Source organism: Rhinoderma darwinii, chromosome 3, assembly GCF_050947455.1.
Source record: "Rhinoderma darwinii isolate aRhiDar2 chromosome 3, aRhiDar2.hap1, whole genome shotgun sequence".
NCBI lineage: Eukaryota > Metazoa > Chordata > Amphibia > Anura > Rhinodermatidae > Rhinoderma > Rhinoderma darwinii.
In genome coordinates this window covers 2993711-3017813 of record NC_134689.1, presented here as the reverse complement: position 1 = coordinate 3017813, position 24103 = coordinate 2993711, and the positions used below count along the sequence as shown (strand labels likewise).

General features: G+C 47.3%; 2 protein-coding genes across 4 annotated transcripts in view; one reads left to right on the top strand and one right to left on the bottom strand.

The window, feature by feature from the left end:
- The first annotated feature begins 1361 nt into the window (after positions 1 to 1361).
- SVOPL (SVOP like) lies at positions 1362 to 10377 on the top strand. Its single transcript, XM_075855661.1, has 13 exons — positions 1362 to 1460; positions 2803 to 2874; positions 3487 to 3611; positions 3893 to 3956; positions 4627 to 4752; positions 4852 to 4980; positions 6073 to 6146; positions 6573 to 6760; positions 8108 to 8219; positions 8305 to 8386; positions 8789 to 8878; positions 8981 to 9094; positions 10300 to 10377. Exons 1-13 carry the CDS (start codon positions 1374 to 1376, stop codon positions 10309 to 10311), a joined length of 1275 nt encoding a protein of 424 aa, XP_075711776.1. The 5' UTR covers positions 1362 to 1373; the 3' UTR covers positions 10312 to 10377.
- A 2422-nt stretch (positions 10378 to 12799) lies between these two features.
- The window catches only part of TRIM24 (tripartite motif containing 24), a 31622-nt gene continuing 20318 nt past the window's right edge, over positions 12800 to 24103 (bottom strand). Inside the window, exons 3-19 of one of the 3 annotated variants that reach the window (XM_075855659.1) lie at positions 23799 to 23949; positions 22910 to 23039; positions 22434 to 22550; positions 21761 to 21875; positions 18293 to 18439; positions 18090 to 18204; positions 17714 to 17988; positions 17336 to 17515; positions 16771 to 16944; positions 16561 to 16690; positions 16404 to 16470; positions 16006 to 16180; positions 15458 to 15774; positions 14635 to 14764; positions 14478 to 14552; positions 14055 to 14207; positions 12800 to 13676 (exon numbers count right to left, since the gene is read on the bottom strand). In XM_075855659.1, the coding sequence (XP_075711774.1) occupies positions 13479 to 13676; positions 14055 to 14207; positions 14478 to 14552; positions 14635 to 14764; positions 15458 to 15774; positions 16006 to 16180; positions 16404 to 16470; positions 16561 to 16690; positions 16771 to 16944; positions 17336 to 17515; positions 17714 to 17988; positions 18090 to 18204; positions 18293 to 18439; positions 21761 to 21875; positions 22434 to 22550; positions 22910 to 23039; positions 23799 to 23949 (2649 nt within the window). In that variant the 3' untranslated portion in view covers positions 12800 to 13478. Of the gene's footprint in view, positions 13677 to 14054; positions 14208 to 14477; positions 14553 to 14634; positions 14765 to 15457; positions 15775 to 16005; positions 16181 to 16403; positions 16471 to 16560; positions 16691 to 16770; positions 16945 to 17335; positions 17519 to 17713; positions 17989 to 18089; positions 18205 to 18292; positions 18440 to 21760; positions 21876 to 22433; positions 22551 to 22909; positions 23040 to 23798; positions 23950 to 24103 lie in introns of all 3 variants that reach the window. The other 2 variants (XM_075855660.1, XM_075855658.1) reach the window with 2 other exon arrangements.

Below are 24103 nucleotides of genomic sequence, written 5' to 3'. Positions count from 1 at the left end.
TGGCCCGGGCTCCTGCAGCCTCGTCCTGATCACTGATCTATATCAATACTTATCAATATCATGTTACGTCCACTTGTGTTTTCATATCCGGCCCATAGAGGGAGCTAGAGCTCTGGCTGCCGGTGTATAATATACAGGGGAGTATATAGGCAGCGGGTGATTGAAGGATGTTCTGTCCCTGCGTGTGTATTTATATATATATATTTCAAAACGAATAGGCAGCACAACACCGGCTCCAATTCAGTGAGAAAAGGTTTATTCACCCATACGTCAGTGCGACGTTTCAGCCCACATGGGCGTTTCTCAAGCGTATATATATATATATCCCTGCATACCCTACTATACGAGGAGAATCTACACATTCAAGTACCAAACATGATGATAATGGATGGAGATGATGATGATGATGATGATGGATGGAGATGATGATGATGATGATGGATGGAGATGATGATGATGATGATGATGATGATGATGGTCGGAGATGTCCAACAGTAATAACTGCGTCTCTTCTCTAGGTCCAAAGACATATTCAGTGGAGGATGCGGTGGAGACCATTGGATTTGGCTGGTTCCATATTATGCTTTTTTTAATTATGGGGAGCACTGGGGTAAGTAAGGAAAACTCAAGGTGGGAGATTAGTAGCAGCAGAGGCTAGCAGGCCAGGCGGGGGAGGAGCAGAGGCTAGCAGGCCAGGCGGGGGAGGAGCGGAGGCTAGCAGGCCAGGCAGGGGAGGAGCAGAGGATAGCAGGCCAGGCAGGGGAGGAGCAGAGGATAGCAGGCCAGGCGGGGGAGGAGCAGAGGCTAGCAGGCCAGGCAGGGGAGGAGCAGAGGATAGCAGGCCAGGCAGGGGAGGAGCAGAGGATAGCAGGCCAGGCGGGGGAGGAGCAGAGGCTAGCAGGCCAGGCAGGGGAGGAGCAGAGGCTAGCAGGCCAGGCAGGGGAGGAGCAGAGGATAGCAGGCCAGGCAGGGGAGGAGCAGAGGATAGCAGGCCAGGCGGGGGAGGAGCGGAGGCTAGCAGGCCAGGCAGGGGAGGAGCAGAGGCTAGCAGGCCAGGCAGGGGAGGAGCAGAGGATAGCAGGCCAGGCGGGGGAGGAGCGGAGGATAGCAGGCCAGGCAGGGGAAGAGCGGAGGATAGCAGGCCAGGCAGGGGACGAGCGGAGGATAGCAGGCCAGGCAGAGGATAGCAAGCTAAGCAGGAGAAAGGACCGTTCCATGTTGATACCCCCTTACATGAGGACTGGTTGTTAGTGACCTTACAGGGGGTTGAGTTTTGCTTCTACTGGATGAACACAGCGAGGCAGTAGAGTAAACTGGAGCTGAACCTCTTGAGGAACTGATTGTTTTTCTACTACCGGCAGATCGCTGAAGCCATGGAGATTATGCTCTTGGCCGTAATCTCGTCCTCCATTCGCTGTGAGTGGCATCTTCAAAGCTGGCAGGTGGCGCTGGTCACTACGGTGGGTGCAGTGGTCTCAAATCACAAAGATTATTGGTCCTTGGACTGGTATATATATATATAGGCTGTAACTCAGGATCAGTACAGGATAAGTAATGTAATGTATGTACACAGTGACTCCACCAGCAGAATAGTGAGTGCAGCTCTGGAGTATAATACAGGATGTAACTCAGGATCAGTACAGGATAAGTAATGTAATGTATGTACACAGTGACTCCACCAGCAGAATAGTGAGTGCAGCTCTGGAGTATAATACAGGATGTAACTCAGGATCAGTACAGGATAAGTAATGTAATGTATGTACACAGTGACTCCACCAGCAGAATAGTGAGTGCAGCTCTGGAGTATTATACAGGATATAACTCAGGATCAGTACAGGATAAGTAATGTAATGTATGTACACAGTGACTCCACCAGCAGAATAGTAAGTGCAGCTCTGGAGTATAATACAGGATGTAACTCAGGATCAGTACAGGATAAGTAATGTAATGTATGTACACAGTGACTCCACCAGCAGAATAGTGAGTGCAGCTCTGGAGTATAATACAGGATATAACTCAGGATCAGTACAGGATAAGTAATGTAATGTATGTACACAGTGACTCCACCAGCAGAATAGTGAGTGCAGCTCTGGAGTATAATACAGGATATAACTCCGGATCAGTACAGGATAAGTAATGTAATGTATGTACAAAGTGACTCCACCAGCAGAATAGTGAGTGCAGCTCTGGAGTATAATACAGGATGTAACAGGATTAGTACAGGATAAGTAATGTAATGTATGTACACAGAGACTCCACCAGCAGAATAGTGAGTGCAGCTCTGGAGTATAATACAGCATGTAACTCAGTATCAGTACAGGATAAGTAATGTAATGTATGTACACAGTGACTCCACCAGCAGAATAGTGAGTGCAGCTCTGGAATATAATACAGGATATAACTCAGGATCAGTACAGGATAAATAATGTAATGTATGTACACAGTGACTCCACCAGCAGAATAGTGAGTGCAGCTCTGGAGTATAATACAGGATGTAACTCAGGATCAGTACAGGATAAGTAATGTATGTACACAGTGACTCCACCAGCAGAATAGTGAGTGCAGCTCTGGAGTATAATACAGGATGTAACTCAGGATCAGTACAGGATAAGTAATGTATGTACACAGTGACTCCACCAGCAGAATAGTGAGTGCAGCTCTGGAGTATAATACAGGATGTAACTCAGGATCAGTAATGTATGTACCCAGTGACTCCTCTGTTTCCGGAGATTATTCTATATCTTATCTGGGGTCACAGTTGTACAGACGCTGTAGATAGTTGTGACCGTCCTTGTTTTGCAGATGGTTTTCTTCGGTTACATGGTCTTCAGTATCGTTCTTGGGCTTCTGGCGGACAGATACGGTCGTCTGAAGGTTGGTGATAATGAAGCCTTAAATTGCTGACTTCTTCTCCACCCGCAGTCCATGAGATAAGAGGGAGGATTGCGGTGTAGTGGGCACCACCCGGGTCTGACCCTGCAGTTCTACACAATCCACATGAAATAAAAAATCTGTCATTCAACAATTATACGGACCGCTCTACGTTATTGCGCACGTTTGGCCTGGCTGAGCGGGCAGGGTGTAGAGTAGACGAGCGGCTGCTGAACCTCTGATGTCTCATGTGGGGGGAATATTAATTGTTTACATCCAGAAGCTGAAAACAGGTCCTGACCTAGTCCTGCTCACACAGCTGCACAGCTTGTTACAAGAGAGCGCTGATACATTGTAACGAACCACGCATTTTTTTTCAACAATGTATTATATTTTGTCACCTTTTTTCCATACATTTCATGTGATAAAACCTTCAGTTTCGTGCTGTGAGGACTAAACCTCCAATAATCTGGAATTCTCCTGAACGTTTATTCCAGTTTTTTTTATTTTCTGGACCATTGGACGGTTTTAATTGATAAGTTGACGTCTCCGTACATGTTGTATCCAGAGCAGTGACCACATCTCATGCTTTACCTTTTATTGCTCTCCTTCCAGATTCTGGTCATCTCCTTCCTGTGGGGGGCGTACTTCTCACTACTCACCTCCTTCTCGCCGACGTACGGCTGGTTTGTTTTCCTGCGGTGCATGGTCGGATGTGGTGTCTCAGGCCATGCACAAGGGTCAGTAATACTTAGAATACACAATGCTATAGATATCCACTTAAAGGAGAACTCCAGTCCTCCATGACTCCTCCCCTTTTCCATTCTGAATATGAGCCCCTCCCCCATACAGTATAAATTATTTGTGCCCCCCCGTAGTCTCTGTCTCTGTAGCTTTTTTTTTCCCGCTTTTATAACTGGTTGTGTTTCTTATCTCTTTGACAACTATTTTCCCACAGCTTGAAATGATGCATCATGAGATCAAATCTGTTTATATCTAAAGTCGTATTATTATTTTTCAGCCTCATTATCAAAACTGAATTCTTGCCAAAAAATTTCCGGGGTTACATGCTTCCGCTATCACAGGTGAGACCCCCCCCCCCCCTTGACCCCGGAACCATCACCATATGACACAATATAAAAACCTCATAATATAATGTGCAGGTTCTGTGAAAATAAGACCTACACCTGCTATAGATTTGCTCCAAAATTTGCGCTATTTCCACCTCCTTACTACATCTCCATGGAAACCAACTCTACTTTTTTGTCACTTTCCAAAATTGGCGAGGAAAGTAAATTCTTCTTTGTCGTCCGTCACTGAAACTTTTTGGGCGCAGTTTACGTCAACTGCGTAATGTGAACGCGGTCAATTATGTTTCTTTAATGTATTAATAATGATGTATTGCAGGAGAGGCAGAGATTGTGTCTTTCCTGCATTTCTACATTAGAAAAGCTTCAAACAACAATAACAACAAACTGGATGAAAAGATAAAAATGAAAAACGAAAAAATATTTTTTATTTGTAAATCACTTGAATTGATCCAATTAATAATTTATAAGATCTAAAAGTGATTTTTTTTTGTGAAAATGTAATAAAAATGTAATTGTGGAATTATTCAGGAATCGTAAATGATTTATAGAAAAGTAAAAAATTAAATGAAAAATAATTCTAATAAAATCCCTGAACACATCCTGATAATTTCTGATACTAAATTTTTGCTGAATGTTTTTGGAATGTTTGTTCTTTGTCCTGCAGCTGTTCTGGTTGGGGGGGTCGTTACTGATCATCGGTCTGGGATCAGTGGTCACCCCCACTCTGGGCTGGCGCTGGCTCGTACGTCTCGCTTCCATCCCTGGCATCATCCTCATCCTCGTTTTCAGAGTAAGTTTTTCGTGCATTATTCTGTTATTCTAGAAGGAATATTTCATCGTTGGGGGGGGGGGGTTTGGATGTGCGAGATCCATCTCATTGTCTCCGCAGTTCATCCCCGAGTCGGCAAGATTCAATGTTTCTGTAGGAAAAAACCAGGCGGCGGTGGAAACGTTGGAGAAAATTGCCAAAATAAATCGATCAAAGATGCCGGAGGGAACAATCTATGAACAAGTGTCCGTAAGTCCTGCTTGGCTACTAACCGGGATCTCCAGTCACATCCAGAGCTGCATTCATAATTCTGCTGGTTGCTTCGTGGCGTTTGTCAGACAGCAGCTGCTTTTGGGAAATAGATTTTCTTTTTCCATCAGCAGGGCATGTTCTTTGCAGACACTGAACCAGCAGGGGGCAACAGTGAGGTTTGAGGTTCTACAGCATTAGAGCGAACTACAAGGCAGCAGTATTGCAAATGCAGGTCTGGATGTGACTGGAGTATAAGACGCATTCAGTACAAGAAAAGTAAAGCCAAATTAATGATGATGATGATGATGATGATGATGAGGTGGATTATGATGAGGTGGATGATGATAATGATGAAGAGGAGGATGATGGTGATGAGGTGGATTATGATGATGATGGATTATTATGATGATGAGGAGGATTATGATTATGATTGTGATGATGAGGAGGATGATGATGATGATGAATTATGATGATGGTGATGAGGAGGATTATGATGATGATGGATGATTATGATGATGAGAAGGATGATGATGATGAGGTGGATGATGATGAGGTGGGAGGATGATGGCGATGATGAGGAGGATGATGATGATGATGAGGTGGATTATGATGATGAATTATGATGATGATGATGAATTATGATGATGAGGTGGATTATGATGATGATGATGAGGAGGAGGATAATGATGATGAATTATGATGATGATGATGATGATGATGATGATGATGAGGTGGGAGGATGATGGCGATGATGAGGAGGATGATGGCGATGATGAGGAGGATGATGGCGATGATGAGGAGGATGATGGCGATGATGAGGTGGATGATTATGATGAGGAGGAGGATGATGATGATGATGAGGAGGAGGTAGGAGGATGATGGCGATGATGAGGATGATGGCGATGATGAGGTGGATGATTATGATGAGAAGGATGATGATGATGATGAGGTGGGAGGATGATGGCGATGATGAGGAGGATGATTATGATGAGGAAGAGGATGATGATGAGGAGGTGGAGCAATGATTTGTGTTCTGCAGTCTCCGCTCCTGGATTCTCTGTTTTCTCCTGATTTCTCTTCTCCCGCCAGGAGAGCACTGGCAGCTTCCTTGATCTTCTGGACAGGAAATATTTGCGGACGTCGCTGCAGATTTGGGTCATCTGGTAATTTCTTCTTGACTTTCTTGAACGTCTCTACAGTCTGTGTGGCTGCTATTCCGGTGTCTCATGAATATTCATATCCAGTGTTACCGACACCTTCTGCATTTGACATGTTGGGGTTTCTGTGGGATAGACGGGTGAATGTCTGACGCCACGATCAGCAGAACGAAGGCTCTGTGCCTGCTGAGAACTGAGGCTGCTTTACTAGACAGCGCCGTCCTTGTGGCTATCTTTGGTATTGCAGCTCCGCCCATTCAAGTGAATGAGTACCAGACGCATGGACAATAGTGGCGCTCTTCCAGGTACTGTAACTGGAGGGCCACGGACACTTCTTCCTGCTGATTTGTGGGGTCCCAAACCCAACTGATCGCACAATGTTTTCCTATCCTAAACCCAATTTTTTTTGTTTTTAATCTGATCGCTCCTCAGGTTGGGAATTGCCTTTGCATATTACGGCGTGATCCTGGCCAGCTCGGAGCTCCTGGAGAACAATCTGCTGTGTGGGACGGGTCAGGCTCAGGACAGGGTAGAGGAGGGAGACGGCCCCTGTTACTGCAACATGTTAAGCCCCTTGGATTACAACACCATGATCATCAGCACGGTGGGAGAGATCGCCTGTAAGAATCTATGACGTCATCAGAGCGGTATATGCAGCGAGAGGGGGGAGGGAAGCCGAGAGGTTAATAATGGAGGGGCCCCCAGACCTGGCAAACAGAACAGGTTAAATCTACACATAAAATAATTGTTCACCGTCAGAAACTGAATCATTTTTACATCCGAAATTCTGCGCTGCCGAAGAATCTATTACACAGACATAAAGTTACATAAAAAGATTCTGCAGCGAAAAACAGATTATTACAAATCCTATTGATCTGTAATAAATCCGTATGCAGCTGTATATATCTGTATGTAGTGAGCTCCCCCTAGTGGTGGCTGCAGGCAGTAGAATGTTATCATGTAATTCTATGGGAGCTGTATATATCTGTATGTAGTGAGCTCCCCCTAGTGGTGGCTGCAGGCAGTAGAATGTTATCATGTAATTCTATGGGAGCTGTATATATCTGTATGTAGTGAGCTCCCTCTAGTGGAGGCTGCAGGCAGCAGAATGTTATCATGTAACTCTATGGGAGCTGTATCTATCTGTATGTAGTGAGCTCGCTCTAGTGGTGGCTGCAGGCAGCAGAATCTTATCATGTAACTCTATGGGAGCTGTATATGTCTGTATGTAGTGAGCTCCATCTAGTGATGGCTGCAGGCCGTAGAATCTTATCATGTAACTCTATGGGAGCTTTATATATCTGTCTGTAGTGAGCTCCCTCTAGTGATGGCTGCAGGCAGTAGAATGTTATCATGTAACTCTATGGGAGCTGTATATATCTGTATGTAGTGAGCTCCCCCTAGTGGTGGCTGCAGGCAGCAGAATGTTATCATGTAACTCTATGGGAGCTGTATATATCTGTATGTAGTGAGCTCCCCTAGTGGCGGCTGCAGGTAGCAGAATGTTATCATGTAACTCTATGGGAGCTGTATGTAGTGAGCTCCCCCTAGTGGTGACTGCAGGCAGCAGAATGTTATCATGTAACTCTATGGGAGCTGTATATATCTGTATGTAGTGAGCTCCCCCTAGTGGTGACTGCAGGCAGCAGAATGTTATCATGTAACTCTATTGGGAGCTGTATATATCTGTATGTAGTGAGCTCCCCTAGTGGCGGCTGCAGGTAGCAGAATGTTATCATGTAACTCTATGGGAGCTGTATATATCTGTATGTAGTGAGCTCCCTCTAGTGGCGGCAGCAGAATGTCATCATGTAACGCTATGGCTGCTATGTGGCCAAGTTTTTCTGTAAATGTGAGTTCGTTCGGCCATATTGGTTGTTCCCTTTGAATCTGCTTCTCCGCACATGATGATGAGTATTTGAGAGACGTCTCTGCGGCGGTGACTGATCAGTTCTCCTTTTCTTTAGTAAATCCTTTTAACATTTTGGGCATTAACTCGATTGGTCGTCGCTGGACTCTGGGCATCACCATGACGACCACTGGCATCTTCTTCCTGCTGCTCATCATCTGTATGTCACGGTAAGATGGAGGTGACCAGGAACCTCGGGGGACGACCTGCAGGAACCGGAGTCCAGGACATGACTTATTCTTCTCTCTCCTCCAGAACCGGACTCATCGCCATTCTCTTCTGTCTTCGAGCTTTGGTGTCCGCAAACTTCAACACCATCTACGTCTACACGGCGGAGGTGACTAACGCGGAGGATTATATATATAACCGATGACCCATCCCCCGTTATAGAGCGGGAAAATATTTAGTTTCCTGTTTGGGCTTAACTTATTGGTCACATTATCAAACGCTGGTAAACATAACGGGGAGGAGTCTAAAACTGGCGTGGGAAAATAGGTGTCATGCAGATATGTCATGAGCTGCAACGACGTAGAAACCTCCGACAGTAACAATTATCAATTGTGTCGTAAGACTGGAAATCATGAAAATAGCGCGGTCTAGAATCACGTGACACTCCGCGCCTCACACGTCTCCTGTTTCCACCCCGTGATTTCTGTATCTGCGCCCGACATGTTTACATTAATTGGGGGAGGGGGCCGCATTGTCTTCAGCGATTTCATCGTCTCATTTCCATTCGCAGGTTTATCCAACCGTGATGAGAGCTATAGGGATGGGGACGAGCGGCTCGCTGTGCCGTTTAGGCGCCATGGCCGCCCCTTTTATAGCTCAAGTAAGAGACGAATCGCCCGGATTCTGAACATCATGAAATATGGACGGAAATGAAAAACAAAATGTAAAATGAATGAAATCCTGTATTATTTTTTCCCGGCAGGTCCTGCTCAGCGCCTCCGTTATTGGCGGTCTCTGCCTCTTCGCCAGCGTGTGTTTTATCTGCGCACTTTCTGCCTTCTTGCTGCCCATAGAGACCAAAGGTCGAGCTCTGCAGGTGAGGACGCTGCAACGTCCCAGCGCCGGCTGGATTGTGGAGTTTGGACACCGTTATAATCCGTGACTCGCGCTTCGCTGCTTTGTTTTCGTCAGAAATTCATCACTTGTTTCAGTAGAAGCGCAGTCTCCACTCCCCCATACTTTACACTTCAGTTCTGCTTCATAAGGGCGGTTATGATCATTGACTCCAGTTTAGCTGCATTGTTTCTCAGTCAGAAATCCAGATCCAGTCTCATCAGCAGCCGAGGCCGTCTGTTCTCCATGCTTTACACTGCAGCTCTGCTTGTTCATCTTGGCTGCTGTGTGTTAGCACCCGCTCAGCACGAAACCCGGGTGGAGAGAAATTGTATTCATTTCTTCTTCAAGCAACTAAAGAGAGAGGGGAAATAAACCGCTCCGCAGGCTGAGGGGGTGTGGCCTCAATAAGAGGAGGAGCCTGGAGAGCAGCGTTAGAGAAAAGTGGTCGTGCCCTGAGAAAGGTTTATCTGCTGCCGTCAGACCTGGATTGCGGCCTTCCCGATGCCAGCACCGGTTTTTAATTTTTCTACACCCACCCACCGTAGATTAACCCGTTCATTTTGCTGGTGGATATGCTAATTTATTAATAAATTGACTACTGGGCGGTCTTTTCCACCCGGGATCAACAAGTGTGAACCTAAGCTGCTCCGACGGAGGCACCGAGAACCCGTCAATAAACGGCGCTGGAGTCGGTGACCACCACAATCCTGTTATGGCAGCAGATTGGCTTCGCTGGGGCGTCACCGGTTTCTGGACGAGTCAGTTCAGCGACATTACACAACATTGTAGATTCTCCGACATGAGTAGACGTGCGGCCGGGATCATATAGATCAATAGTGATCGCCATTATGTCCGCTGCGGCCGACCAATCACTGACAATGTGGTAAACCAGGGGGCGTGGCTACTGGGGGAGGGGAGGGTCTGCATCACTCCTTCACATACCCTCAAAGGCCAGGGGGGGGTGTGGGGGTGCAGCGGAACGTGCTGCTTAATGTTACAAAAGAAATGGCGCAAAGCCTTTAATCCCCCTATGTCGGGGGCAGGGGCTTAGAGTGCTGCCCCTAAACAGATATGTAAGTGGGGGCTTTTCTCAGACCGCCCCCCTGATGGTTTTTGGGTAAAATGACTCATGTGATTCCCCCCTCGGCTCCGACTTTAGTCTAAATTCTCTCTTTTTTTCTGCAGCAAGTCAAGTGACGCCATCGTAGAAGAGAAGATTTTATTACAACTGCGGAAGGAAATGTTAGTCGTGACCTCGTTACTGACACGAACGCAACGAAAAATAAAAGATCCAAATAATTCAAAAACACTTTTTTTTCTTCTGTAACAAACAAAACCGCTCGTCTCCCCCCCCCCCCCCCCCCAAACATTCAGAGCAAAAAACGTAGCGCAGCGCAAAGCCGGACCACGATCAGGACTGGAGGCGACGAGACAGAATAAATTAAAGGGGGAGTGTCCAGAGTCTGACAACAAAAAAACAGACGTCCTTCATTTAGCCTACACCCCTCCCCCACTCTATAGGAGGATCCTCGGGGGCCCAGTGATGTATGACGAGCCTCACCCCTGGAGTCTCCGCTCTGAACAAGAAGCCGCTCAGGAAATCCGGGAGATCACATCACTATATCTGAGTAGGATCCGATGGGGGAGGAAGGGGGGGGGGGGGGGTTTGCGAAAGCCCCAACCTAAGATAAGCGTCTGCCGCATCTAATGCTGCTTATCTCCTTTCCTGGTAGTCGTGCCGCCGGCTGACGTCCACATCTCCTGTCCAGTCTGTAAATGAAGCTGCAACGTCGTTTAACACGTTGTTACTTTGATAGACTTTGTTTCAATTTCTCACTATAAGATCTCTGCTTGTTGTCAGTCAAAGGGAATATTTCTGTTTATGTTCATGTCCTGACATTTTTTTTTCTCAGCTTCGGGGTTCGTTACAATTGTATGCAGCCTAGAAAATTCAGTGAGGTCAACAGCCCGATACATTGTAACAAACGCCGCAGCAGAACTGACTTTTGTGCTTCTATTGGGTTCAAGGAACAAAGAGAAAAAATGTAATCACTTTAATTTGGGCCTGGACTCCAACTGCTGGCCAAGACCCTGGCATCGCCATATTGTGGTGGTCGTAGGGGGGAAAAAAAAAAGTAAGCCCTGGAATCTCAGGTTTTTGACAAAAACTCTAGGAGGTAAACAAGTGTTTCCATTCACTGACAGCAAGATGAGAACTTAAACAAGGTGAAGAACACATTGTCAATTAAAAAGTAGCAGAACTTTTCATGCTCCAACGACGCAGCTTCATTACCAGGAGACCGGACACTGGCCCTTTAAATCTGATCTTTTTACACTGGAACCTGAGAGACTATAAGACCAGACACTACAGGCTGCTCCTCCTGCATCTCAAGACACCAAATGCCACTCACACAGGGAGGAAAAAAAAAAGGGTATTGACACCTAAACCCAGCGATAATACTGACATCTCGGCCTCCACAATCACTCCCATCAGCCACTGCCAGGGACTCTCCCCATCTCCACATGAGCCGGCACCTGCACATTCCTGCGTCTACAGCCGGGGGGCACTCTCTCTCTATCACATATTCCGATCCTCCGTAATAGGAAGAAAAAAAACCCAGAAGAAGAGCGACGACAAGTCAGAGAGGAAACCGAATTATATTCAGCCCCAAAGAGGAGGAAGTCGCTGGAACGGCCGAGCTGCAGCTTTATAGAACGAGCGCCGGTGCGGCTGCCTCTATCATGTGATGACCCTGAGTTACATCAAGTCTTCTACTCCAGTCCCATCTAAAGCTGCAACCACAATTCTGCACTCACATCAGGTCTTTTACTCCAGTCACATCCGGATCGGCAACCACAATTCTGCAGTTCCTTCCAGTCTTCGGCTATGTTCACACGGCAGCGTCCGTAACGGCTGAAATTACGGTGCTGTTTTCAGGCAAAAAACATCCCCGTAATTTCAGCCGTCATGGCATGTTGAGGCGCTTTTTGCTGCGTCCATTACGGACGTAAATTGAGCTGCTTTTCCATGGAAACGGCTCCATTTACCTCTGAAGAATTGACAGGCACTTCTTTGACGCGGGCGTCTTTTACCCCCGCCTTTTGATAGCAGGGCGTAAAAAAAAAAATGACCGTCTGCACAGAACATCGTAAAACCCATTCTAACAAATGGGCGGATGTTTGCCGCCGCATTTTCGGACGTAATTCAGGGCAAAATGCCCGCATTACGTCCGTAAATAGTGTGTGAACATACCCTTAGGCTCCAGCCACATTCAGAGCTGTAATCACAATTCTGCACCTTTATCACCTTTCACTGCTGGTTCAGTGTCTGCACAGCACATGAGAGATGAAGTATTTACAGTAATAATAAAAAAAAAAAATCTACAAATCCACAACACAATGTGGACTGCTGCTCTGGATGTGACTAGAGTATGAGACATGGGTTAGTGAATGTTACTCTGTTCTCTGCGAGGACCCGGAGCTTATTAATCAGGACTAAACTTCCTACAGAAAATCCTGAGCCCGCGGCTCCCACAAACCTAATAAATGCCAAAAAGTCTACACCCCTGTGAAGGTGGGGGGGGGGGGGGGGGCATGTGACCCTAAAATAACCAGAGCGCAGACAACACAACCTCACGCCATTAACTGCTCGCACGCGGAAAAATAAAACAGGCGAAAACCTCGGAACTGCGTAAAGTGGATTTTTGATAAATTAACAGAAAAGTCTCAGTTCTTCTCGAACGTCAGAAAAATGAAACAAATCGCCAAAACCTCGGAGTGGGAGGAGCTCCGCATGTCACGTGATGAACGGTAACAAACAGGAGACCAATGCGGGATGAGCGTAAGTCAGGAACACAGCGCACGCGCCCCAATAATTCACACCCTCAATGTTAGAAGGATCGGATCACAGATCAGCCCCGTTTTCGTTCTAATTAAAGGGGCGGAGTCTGTTTCCTGACCTTTGACTCACCCCGTACATAAAGAACTGTGCAGAGAAAGTAAAGCGGTAACGTTTGGGGCGTCTTCCCTCCAGGCGACCGTTCACATTAGACCCTCTGGTCCGAGAATCGCTCGTTAACGCCCCAATAATCCACGAAGATCTGGAACGTCCTGGACACGACCGGGCAGCGACCTGCTACTCGTGGCAGCGACCGGACGAGGTCAAACCGAAAGGGTTATAATACCGGGGGAGGCGGAGCTCCGTCCGCGTTGCGTCCATCTTGGGCGTGGCCTGGAGGCGCTGGTGTGATGTCATTGGTCTGTATCCTGGCCGGGTAACGAGTCGCAGGCTTACAGCCAATTCCAAAAATAGTTTTATTCCCCGGCGATCGTCTTATGTACACGGCACTCGCTACAAACTACGTTCATTTGAAAAATACGCGCTCGTCCCCTTTGAAGCGTTTTTTCCGCGACACAACCAATTCATCCGTGTCGTCCTCGCTGACGCCAAACTCCTCCTCGTAAATTATTTTGGGGAATTTCTTGTCTCGGTAAATGTTCGCCAGCAGCTCCTCGTAGTACGCCTCCAACTTGATGCCAGCGGTGGCCACTTCAGAATCCGGCTGCAAGAGAACACAAAGGGTTAACAGAGGAGGCCAAGACCCTGCGCCCATCCAGCAGCTGTTCTGTCCCATTCATCCACAAAAGGGAGACAAAAGTGGACCAAACGGGAAAAACAAACGGTTACTCTAGTTACATCCAGAGCTGCATTCATAATTCTTCTCAACGCCAAATGCAATCAATACTGTGCAGACAATCACCCCTACAATGACTATAGCAGCCATTATACAATAAGGAAGTGTCAGTACAGACACTAAACCAGCAGGTGGCGGCAGTGAGATCCCGCATCCAGACCACTAAACGAATGCAGCTCTGGATGTGACTGGAGGATAAGATGTGATCAGTATACGGCTAACTGAACGGGGGATGAACGCTCTCACCTCATTGAACTCGGCGCAGTTCTTAAAGATCAGCCGGATGTCGCTGACAAACTCTTCGGAGCGCGAGTAGTGCGGAGAACCGTTCAGCTGCAGCTTTCGCTTTATGTGCGATAAATCCATCGGCTTCTTTATTATCCTGTAATAATCCGGCACCTGCAACGCAGAACAAGTCATAGCCGGGCGAGCTGTTGTCTTCTGTTATCAGCCATTTCAGGTTGGGGGGGGGGGGGGGAGAGAGAAAGGCTGAACGTCCCAGTAAATACAATCTATTGCTCCCTGTTATCAGCCACTGGAGACCGGGGAGACGCTGACTGTAGTATCCGTCAGTGGGATAAGTGACGGGACGTGTAGACCCATCCCTGCCCCTATGACAACTACTTGATGTCACGTGTGTAGAGGGTGGCCATGGCGGGGATCACTTACCGTGAGAGGGACGGGGTCCTGGAAGGGGAGACTCATCTCGTGACAGAACAGGTACAGGAGGACTCGCTCGCACTTCTGCAGACACAACAGGAGGGACATTAATCTCGGACGGCAGGGACACGTTGCTGCTTTACAGGACTGTCGGGGTAACACTTACTCTCTGGTCGACCGGTGCCATGATGGTGACGCCCCCCAGCTTCCTCTTCTCCGCCAGCGCCGGGTCGTCACAGTCGTATTCCACTTCTGGTTGAGAAAGATCCCGGCAGAAGGTGCAAAACCACTCACCACTAAGAGAGGAGAGAGCGCGATCAGGATCTAGTGGGCGGAGTCATGCAGCAAACCCCTCCCCCATCTGTAGGGAGATCCCGATCCCTCCGCCCCAGAGACCGGGACCTCCAGACCTCATTACAGTCTTGAAGTTGTTCGCACTCACAGGCAAAACGTCTTCCCTGTAAAGAGGCGGCAGCCTCCGAGTCACGGGGGACGTGTTACTAATTTACTGTGTTTCAACATCTACGTTTGCAGTCAGTGAATAGAATACATTGTTTACATTTAGTGCCTGGAGTCCAGGGCAGGAGAGAGATTTGTGCTGCTGCTGGTTTTAGCTCAAAGGATGGCCTGCACGGATACAGCTGAGGGTTTGTTACAATGTGTTAGGTCAGAATGGGTTTTTAGCCTGTGGATGTAGATGGCGCACACGCCTTTTAGTAAATTTTGCGCATTCTACCTCACAGGTAGAAAATCAAATATTGGTGCGGATTTACAGCCATTTGATAATTTTGACCTCCATCACGTCTCCTTGGAGACCACGTCCGCTTTTTTCCATCAGGTTTAAGTTGCAAATTTGTGCGCGCGTCCGGTTTGCAGCTTTCTTAGCGCAATGAACGCCAAATAGCGGCATAATCTGAATAGTAAATATGGGCCAATTATAAAAGCACCGGCCCTTTAAATCTGACAGCATGCAGAGGACTGTTCCTGACCTGGGGAAGTTCATCAGCGTCGGAACGTGGCAGGAGAGATGGAAGACTTTGGGGCACTTCTCGCAGCAGAGCAGCTCGCCTCCGTTCTGACACACCGCGCACCAGTCCTCATTGGGGTCGTCCTCTTTCCCGCCGCTCTCCGTCACGTGGTTCTGAGACATCCAGTCATGGGATCCTGAGAGTGACCCCTCGTGTACCACGTGACGGTCACCGGTGCTGTCCGGGGTGTCCCGATGCGGCCCTGCGTACGGTTTGATGGTGCGGTTGCCGTTTCTATCCAGCAGCATGGAGGTCAAGATGCTTCCGGAGTAATCGGACTAGAAGAAAAGCCAAAATTTCCCGAGACCGACGTCAAGACCAAACTATAGAGAGACAGACGGAGCCTTCTGGAGGCAGCCAATATGGCCGCCTCGTTCTGCAGCGATACATTCCCCCCCCCTCCCCCCATACATTGACCTCTCACCTCAGCAGCTGCAACAAGTAACCCTCTACAGCGTGACTGCAGTGAGTGGACACTAGTCAGACACAGACTACACAATTGTTCTTACGTTGCGGGCGCGCTGCTGCTGGCGCCGGTTGGCCTGTTTTACCACCACGACAGGATAATCCAGCGTCCCGCTGTCCACGTTGTTCTCCGATTTGATTTTGATGGGCTCCAGCCGGACGATCGGGATCCTGTGCGTGGAGTCTGCACCTCCGCCAGGTTTGCTGAACGACCCCGTGCTGCAAAACACATCAGAATCAGGCGAGCTCCTGAAATACTCTGTGCTGCTGGGGAACGATCAGTCTGTGTCCATTATCAGCACACCCCTGAGATAACTCTGTACTGCCGAGGGTCCCTGCTATGTAATTTTTAGCCTCTGACCTCCCAGCCGATCAGCCCCCCTCTGCTGAAATACTCTGTGCTGTAGACCAATACATCAGTGCACATGAATCATACGTTTACCTTTCGCGACTGCCCACACTGGATGCGCTTGAGGTTCGGATGGGAGGGTGAATGCCGGCCATGGACCCTGTAATAACAGAAGTGACGATCATTAGAGGAGCCATCGCGGGGGACTCGTTATAACCACGATACAGTTGTGGCCAAACATGAATTATACCTAACGGAGACGGGACTGAGGAGTTGGGGGACTGGACAGTCCGGTAGGACGCCATCCGATGCTGGTGATTCTCCATAGCGAGGTCCTTACGCATCAACTTGTCCATGAGGACGTGATCGGTGCTATCGATCTGTAATAGAAGCCGGGCAGAGAGAACGTCAGCTCTGAAGCACTAGAACATGATGTGAGTGATCTCCGGACGAAACTTACATCGGGCAAGGGAGGGAGGTTGAAGGAATTGGCTGCGGAGGACACCAGCTCCATTACAGGTGAGGACAGGCCCTTCCCGTCACCGCCGGCCATGCTGCTGATGGTTGGACTGGACGGCGTGGAGCTGCCGCTGGCGGCCGGGTTTGGCAGCGTCTGGTTTGCGGTAACCTGCCACTTCACAATACAAGAGAAACGGACGATTAGAAGCGACAGCCACAAAAAAGGAACAATTAGAGGGGAATTAGGGTGTCACCACAAAGCCCAATCATCAATTTAATATTTGCAATATCTGCTTGCTGTAAGTGAATGGGAACACTTTACTTCGAGGCTGAAAGTCTGTCCTAGTTTAGGCCAACTGACGCAGATGTATGACTTCAGAAGAAAGAGCTCTGACACACTGTAACGAGCAGCACGGCTGTGAAGATTTGAATTTCAGGCTAAACAAGAATGTTCCCATTCACTGATAGCAAGCAGAGAGGTTAAAAATGACGAACAAAAATACAGAATTTTTTTCCACGGATGAAGCAGCATTTACAGGAACACAATCTAGAGGTGGCGCTCTTACCTGCTTCATTGCATTCTGCACCATGTAGGGCATCCTCACTGGGTTGATCCCCGCTGATCTCCTGGGAATGTTGTGCATGTGAATCTCCGGCACGTTCTGCGGGTATCGCAGCGGCTGATTGGACATCCCCATACCATTGGCCCTCGGATTCATGCTCTGGAGAGTCACAAACCGCTGCCCCTGCTGGAAGAAACACAAAGTTTAGGATCCGCTCGCACCACTGAACGCACATCAGCAAGAAGCAGGGAGTGATCGCAGGATCAGACTACACAGGGTTGGTTTGTAGTCTGTAACCATAGAAACACATACGTCTGCACAAAAACTGTATACACAATAGTGCCGAGGTGGACACCTCCATTCCATAACATTTCTCTCTACCTGAGGAGCAACCGGGGGCTGATGGGGTCCGGGGCCTTGGACTCTCGGATTATTAACGACCATGGGTTGAGGGGGCACGTTGGCATTTGATCGCCGTTGTGCCTGCTGCCGCTGGGCGAGTAGCTGCTGGTGCATGTGCTGCAGGCGGAGCTGTGCCAGGTTGATCTGTGAGGGGAATTTGGAGAGCTGGTGGCCGGGTGGATTCCCCTGAGAATTGTGGACCTCCACAGGAGTCGTTTGCTGAGCAGGGTCCCCCTCTTCAATGACCAGAGAGCCTGCGGGAGAACACAAGCCGTCAGCGAGGCGATCACAGGATCACAACAATGATCATCATCATCGCACACACTACATCCGGCACAGCAGAGTGGAGCATTACCTAGGCTGAAGATATGCTGGGCCCATGAATTCGGATCACATAGAAACTGCACATTGTTGGTTATGGGGGCGACGTCCCAGCGAGCGCGCAGCATGTGCCGCAGCCGATACGTGATCTGAGGGAACAGAAAACATTTCACCCGTTCGGTAAATCACAGACAAACGGCTTCAAAAATGCGCAAAACTTTGAGGATCGGCACTCACCAGCCGCTTGCTGTACAGGAGCGCGGTGCTGCTGCCGCTGGACACGGCCCACTTAGAGAAATAGACCACGTGCTCCAGCTGCTTGGAGAAGACGTCCACCTCACTCTGCTGCTTCAGGAGCTTCATCCTCCGCTCCTTGGCCAGCGCCTGAGGAGGAACAAAAAGATTCAGGAGGGGGAGAGCGGGACTCCACTGGTGGAGTGCACTGTAGTGAACAGTTTAAAGGTCAATAGACAGGTCACTACTGGGCAGGAGGAAGGGGGTTTCCTAGCTGTTGTATAACAATTCCCAGCACGCCCCGACAGAGTACCAGAAAAGCAGCCGAGGCGCAGGCGGCAGAGTCAGGACTTCATATAATCTAAAGCCCCAGAGACTAAAACAGAAATATGTGAAGGAACTTTCATCCTTCTATACAGAAAAAACCAGGCAGCAATCACAGACTTAAATCTCCCACAACATTTAAGATCCCTGCTTGTTGTCAGTGAAAAGGAAAATTTGTGTGTACATTAAGAGGCTGAAACCAATTCTGACCTAATACTTCACAGCTGAAGGTTTGTTACAATTGTATTTAGTCCAGACAATCCTCTATGAGATAAACAGCCAGGACACCAGACTGGGAATTCGGGACACCTGTAACATTCCCCTTCTATATTTGAATAGTGAGTGCAGCTCTGGAGTATAATACAGGATGTAACTCAGGATCAGTACAGGATAAGTAATGTAATGTATGTACACAGTGACTCCACCAGCAGAATAGTGAGTGCAGCTCTGGAGTATAATACAGGATATAACTCAGGATCAGTACAGGATAAGTAATGTAATGTATGTACACAGTGACTCCACCAGCAGAATAGTGAGTGCAGCTCTGGAGTATAATACAGGATATAACTCAGGATCAGTACAGGATAAGTAATCTAATGTATGTACACAGTGACTCCACCAGCAGAATAGTGAGTGCAGCTCTGGAGTATAATACAGGATATAACTCAGGATCAGTACAGGATAAGTAATGTATGTACACAGTGACTCCACCAGCAGAATAGTGAGTACAGCTCTGGAGTATAATACAGGATGTAACTCAGGATCAGTACAGGATAAGTAATGTAATGTATGTACACAGTGACTCCAGCAGCAGAATAGTGAGTGCAGCTCTGGAGTATAATACAGGATATAACTCAGGATCAGTACAGGATAAGTAATGTATGTACACAGTGACTCCACCAGCAGAATAGTGAGTGCAGCTCTGGAGTATAATACGGGATGTAACTCAGGATAAGTACAGGATAAGTAATGTAATGTATGTACACAGTGACTCCACCAGCAGAATAGTGAGTACAGCTCTGGAGTATAATACAGGATGTAACTAAGGATCAGTACAGGATAAGTAATGTATGTACACAGTGACTCCACCAGCAGAATAGTGAGTGCAGCTCTGGAGTATAATACAGGATATAACTCAGGATCAGTACAGGATAAGTAATGTATATACACAGTGACTCCACCAGCAGAATAGTGAGTGCAGCTCTGGAGTATTATACAGGATATAACTCCGGATCAGTATAGGATAAGTAATGTAATGTATGTACACAGTGACTCCACCAGCAGAATAGTGAGTGCCGCTCTGGAGTATAATACAGGATGTAACTCAGGATCAGTACAGGATAAGTAATGTATGTACACAGTGACTCCACCAGCAGAATAGTGAGTGCAGCTCTGGAGTATAATACAGGATATAACTCAGGATCAGTACAGGATAAGTAATGTATGTACACAGTGACTCCACCAGCAGAATAGTGAGTGCAGCTCTGGAGTATAATACAGGATATAACTCAGGATCAGTACAGGATAAGTAATGTAAGTATACAGTGACTCCACCAGCAGAATAGGGAGTGCAGCTCTGGGGTATAATACAGGATATAACTCAGGATCAGTACAGGATAAGTAATGTATGTACACAGTGACTCCACCAGCAGAATAGTGAGTGCAGCTCTGGAGTATAATACAGGATATAACTCAGGATCAGTACAGGATAAGTAATGTAATGTATGTACACAGTGACTCCACCAGCAGAATAGTGAGTGCAGCTCTGGAGTATAATACAGGATATAACTCAGGATCAGTACAGGATAAGTAATGTAATGTATGTACACAGGGACTCCTCCAGCAGAATAGTGAGTGCAGCTCTGGAGTATAATACAGGATATAACTCAGGATCAGTACAGGATAAGTAATGTAATGTATGTACACAGGGACTCCACCAGCAGAATAGTGAGTGCAGCTCTGGAGTATAATACAGGATGTAACTCAGGATCAGTACAGGCTAAGTAATGTATGTACACAGTGACTCCACCAGCAGAATAGTGAGTGCAGCTCTGGAGTATAATATAGGATATAACTCAGGATCAGTACCGGATAAGTAATGTAATGTATGTACACAGTGACTCCACCAGCAGAATAGTGAGTGCAGCTCTGGAGTATAATACAGGATATAACTCAGGATCAGTACAGGATAAGTAATGTATGTACACAGTGACTCCACCAGCAGAATAGTGAGTGCAGCTCTGGAGTATAATACAGGATGTAACTCAGGATCAGTGCAGGATAAGTAATGTAATGTATGTACACAGTGACCACCAGCAGAATAGGGAGTGCAGCTCTGGAGTATAATACAGGCTGTAACTCAGGATCAGTACAGGATAAGTAATGTAATGTATGTACAGTGACTCCAGCAGCAGAATAGTGAGTGCAGCTCTGGAGTATAATACAGGCTGTAACTCAGGATCAGTACAGGATAAGTAATGTATGTACACAGTGACTCCACCAGCAGAATAGTGAGTGCAGCTCTGGAGTATAATACAGGATGTAACTCAGGATCAGTACAGGATAAGTAATGTAATGTATGTACACAGTGACTCCACCAGCAGAATAGTGAGTGCAGCTCTGGAGTATAATACAGGATATAACTCAGGATCAGTACAGGATAAGTAATGTATGTACACAGTGACTCCACCAGCAGAATAGTGAGTGCAGCTCTGGAGTATAATACAGGATGTAACTCAGGATCAGTACAGGATAAGTAATGTATGTACACAGTGACTCCACCAGCAGAATAGTGAGTGCAGCTCTGGAGTATAATACAGGATGTAACTCAGGATCAGTACAGGATAAGTAATGTAATGTATGTACACAGTGACTCCACCAGCAGAATAGTGAGTGCAGCTCTGGAGTATAATACAGGATGTAACTCAGGATCAGTACAGGATAAGTAATGTATGTACACAGTGACTCTACCAGCAGAATAGTGAGTGCAGCTCTGGAGTATAATACAGGATGTAACTCAGGATCAGTACAGGATAAGTAATGTAATGTATGTACACAGCGACTCCACCAGCAGAATAGTGAGTGCAGCTCTGGAGTATAATACAGACAGGATCACTTCCCAAGATGAAGGGGAGGATGAAGCGTTACCTCGAGTTGCTGCAGTAGGGCTTTGCCTTTCTTATTAATCTCCACCATCAGTGTAAAAATGGCGACTTTGATGTCTTGCTCCACCTGCTTTTGATTCTGGTTAACATCATGGATTCTGAGGAAAAACACAGACCAGGATGAGACACGAGGAGATGCAGGAAAATTAAATGTCAGAGCTGAAATATCTTCCAATTAAACGGAGAGCGGCGGCGGATAACAACATTTACTATAGAGACCGCAGTGCAGCAGTGAGAAATGTGATTACCAAAAACAAGAAAAACAAACCAAGCCCTGTACAGAAGCGTCCTGATCCCCCCCCCTATACCAGACACTTATAGTGGGGGCCACACATCCTGCACAACGATCATCTGAATGTCCCCTGCTGTGACCCCAGCGATCAGCTCTGATCTGTGGGGAAAGCTGGCAGTAAGTGTTCAGTTTCCCTGCAGCGCCACCACAGGAGAAATGAAGCATTACAGTGTGTCCATTCATATCTATGTGTTGTCTGTGTAATATTGGACAGGACGGGACCTCCAGAGACGCTCTATGTGACCGCATAAGATACATCAAGAATTTTTACACCAACCACATGGCACTGTGTAACCAGGAGTATTCCGCGCATCCTGCGGTCATGTGACCCCATTTACAACCCACCGCGCCCCACGTAACGCACCTGTTTTGGATTTGGTCTCCAGTGAATTTGATGTATTTGTTCTTCTCCATCAGCTTGGATATGAGGGTGTCGATGACAACCTTCTGGCTCTGAAAAGCCTCCTCGATAAACTGATACCTAAGAGCGAGACCTTATCATAAAACATCATTCAACAAATCCTGAAAAAACAAGTCACTGTTAATTGACTCTTGGTATTCTCTGTATGCAGCCTGCAGTGTAAAGAATGGAGGTTTCTGTTATGTTGGTCACTGCTACATCCAGGTTCCTGTGCATTACATGGGTGAAGTTTAGAAAGCTGTAATTTCTCTTTAACAAAGTATATAAATATAATAATTACAATAGATATCTGCAACAGGACCCTTCAAGCAGAATGAAAACTCACCATGCTTTACACTGCAGGCCGCATTCATATAACTGTTGTAACCGATGTAGAATAGAAGTGACTATTTTATGCAGGTGCGGCGTTCTCCCCCTACCTGTGCTCCTTGTGCTCCTGGAGCTGACAGTCCCTGCAGGTCAGTTTATCACAGGTTTCACAGTAGAGTTTCAGCTGCTCTTTCTTGTGGAACGGACAGAAGACGGGGCGCTGACTGTTCGCTCCGACTGCTAGAGAAAGAGATCAGAGTCATGTAGATAAAACCAAAAACCGCGTGGAACAAACGTAACATCTTCTAAACACAATCTGAACTCTAGCAATACAATGAGACCAACATCGTGAACGCAGCTCTGGCAGGGACTAGAGCAGAAGACTAGATAAAACTGTAAATAAACTTAAAGTATCAACAAAGTTCCTCATCACAAGACTGGGGCGGATCTATCATCTGGGGTGAGGGATCACCCCGTTGTGTTATTCACTCCACTGAACTGAACCTCCACAAGTAGAACTCAGAGGGGAGACTAGTAGCCCGGCTCTCGGAACGGTGTTTGATCCAGAAAATATGGTGGAGACACAGTCCATATCTCACGTACCGAACACTGCCCTGTGAATAATGCCTGAGAGATACAGCATACAATTCTACCTGCAGTCACCACTAGGGGGAGCTCACTACATACAGATATATACAGCTCCCATAGAGTTACATGATAACATTCTACTGCCTGCAGCCACCACTAGGGGGAGCTCACTACATACAGATATATACAGCTCCCTCTAGTGGTGGTTTAGGGCAGGTAGAATGCTCACCCCTGGTAGTCTGTAGATCGGGGCAGCTGTTCCAGAGAATATGTAATCCGACTCTGCAGACTCCTGTAATCCACGGACTCCCACATACAGGACACTGCTGGGATTGGTATATTATGGAGATTCCTCTATAAGGGCTGCGATCCCCGAGCGTCTGATATAAACGCGGTCATGTGATCTCTTACCGGGAGGAACCTCCTCTTTTTGGCGGACTGTGTGGTCCTTGGTGAACTTCACCCTCTGATGGGCCTGCACGCAGTTCTTACACAGCCATTCCACGCACTCCACACAGAAGCCTCGCGCCTCCGCGTTGTCCTCGCAGCTCGTGCACGCTTGCTGCAAGAAATAAAAATACATCAGACCTCGTCGCTACACCGCGGATCTCACGTACACAATCTACAGATTTTACGGGTTAGTATATTTCTTATTCTACCAGAATTCAGCAAAGCGTAACATCGGACCGCTGTACAGGGACTGAGGTAAACACTAC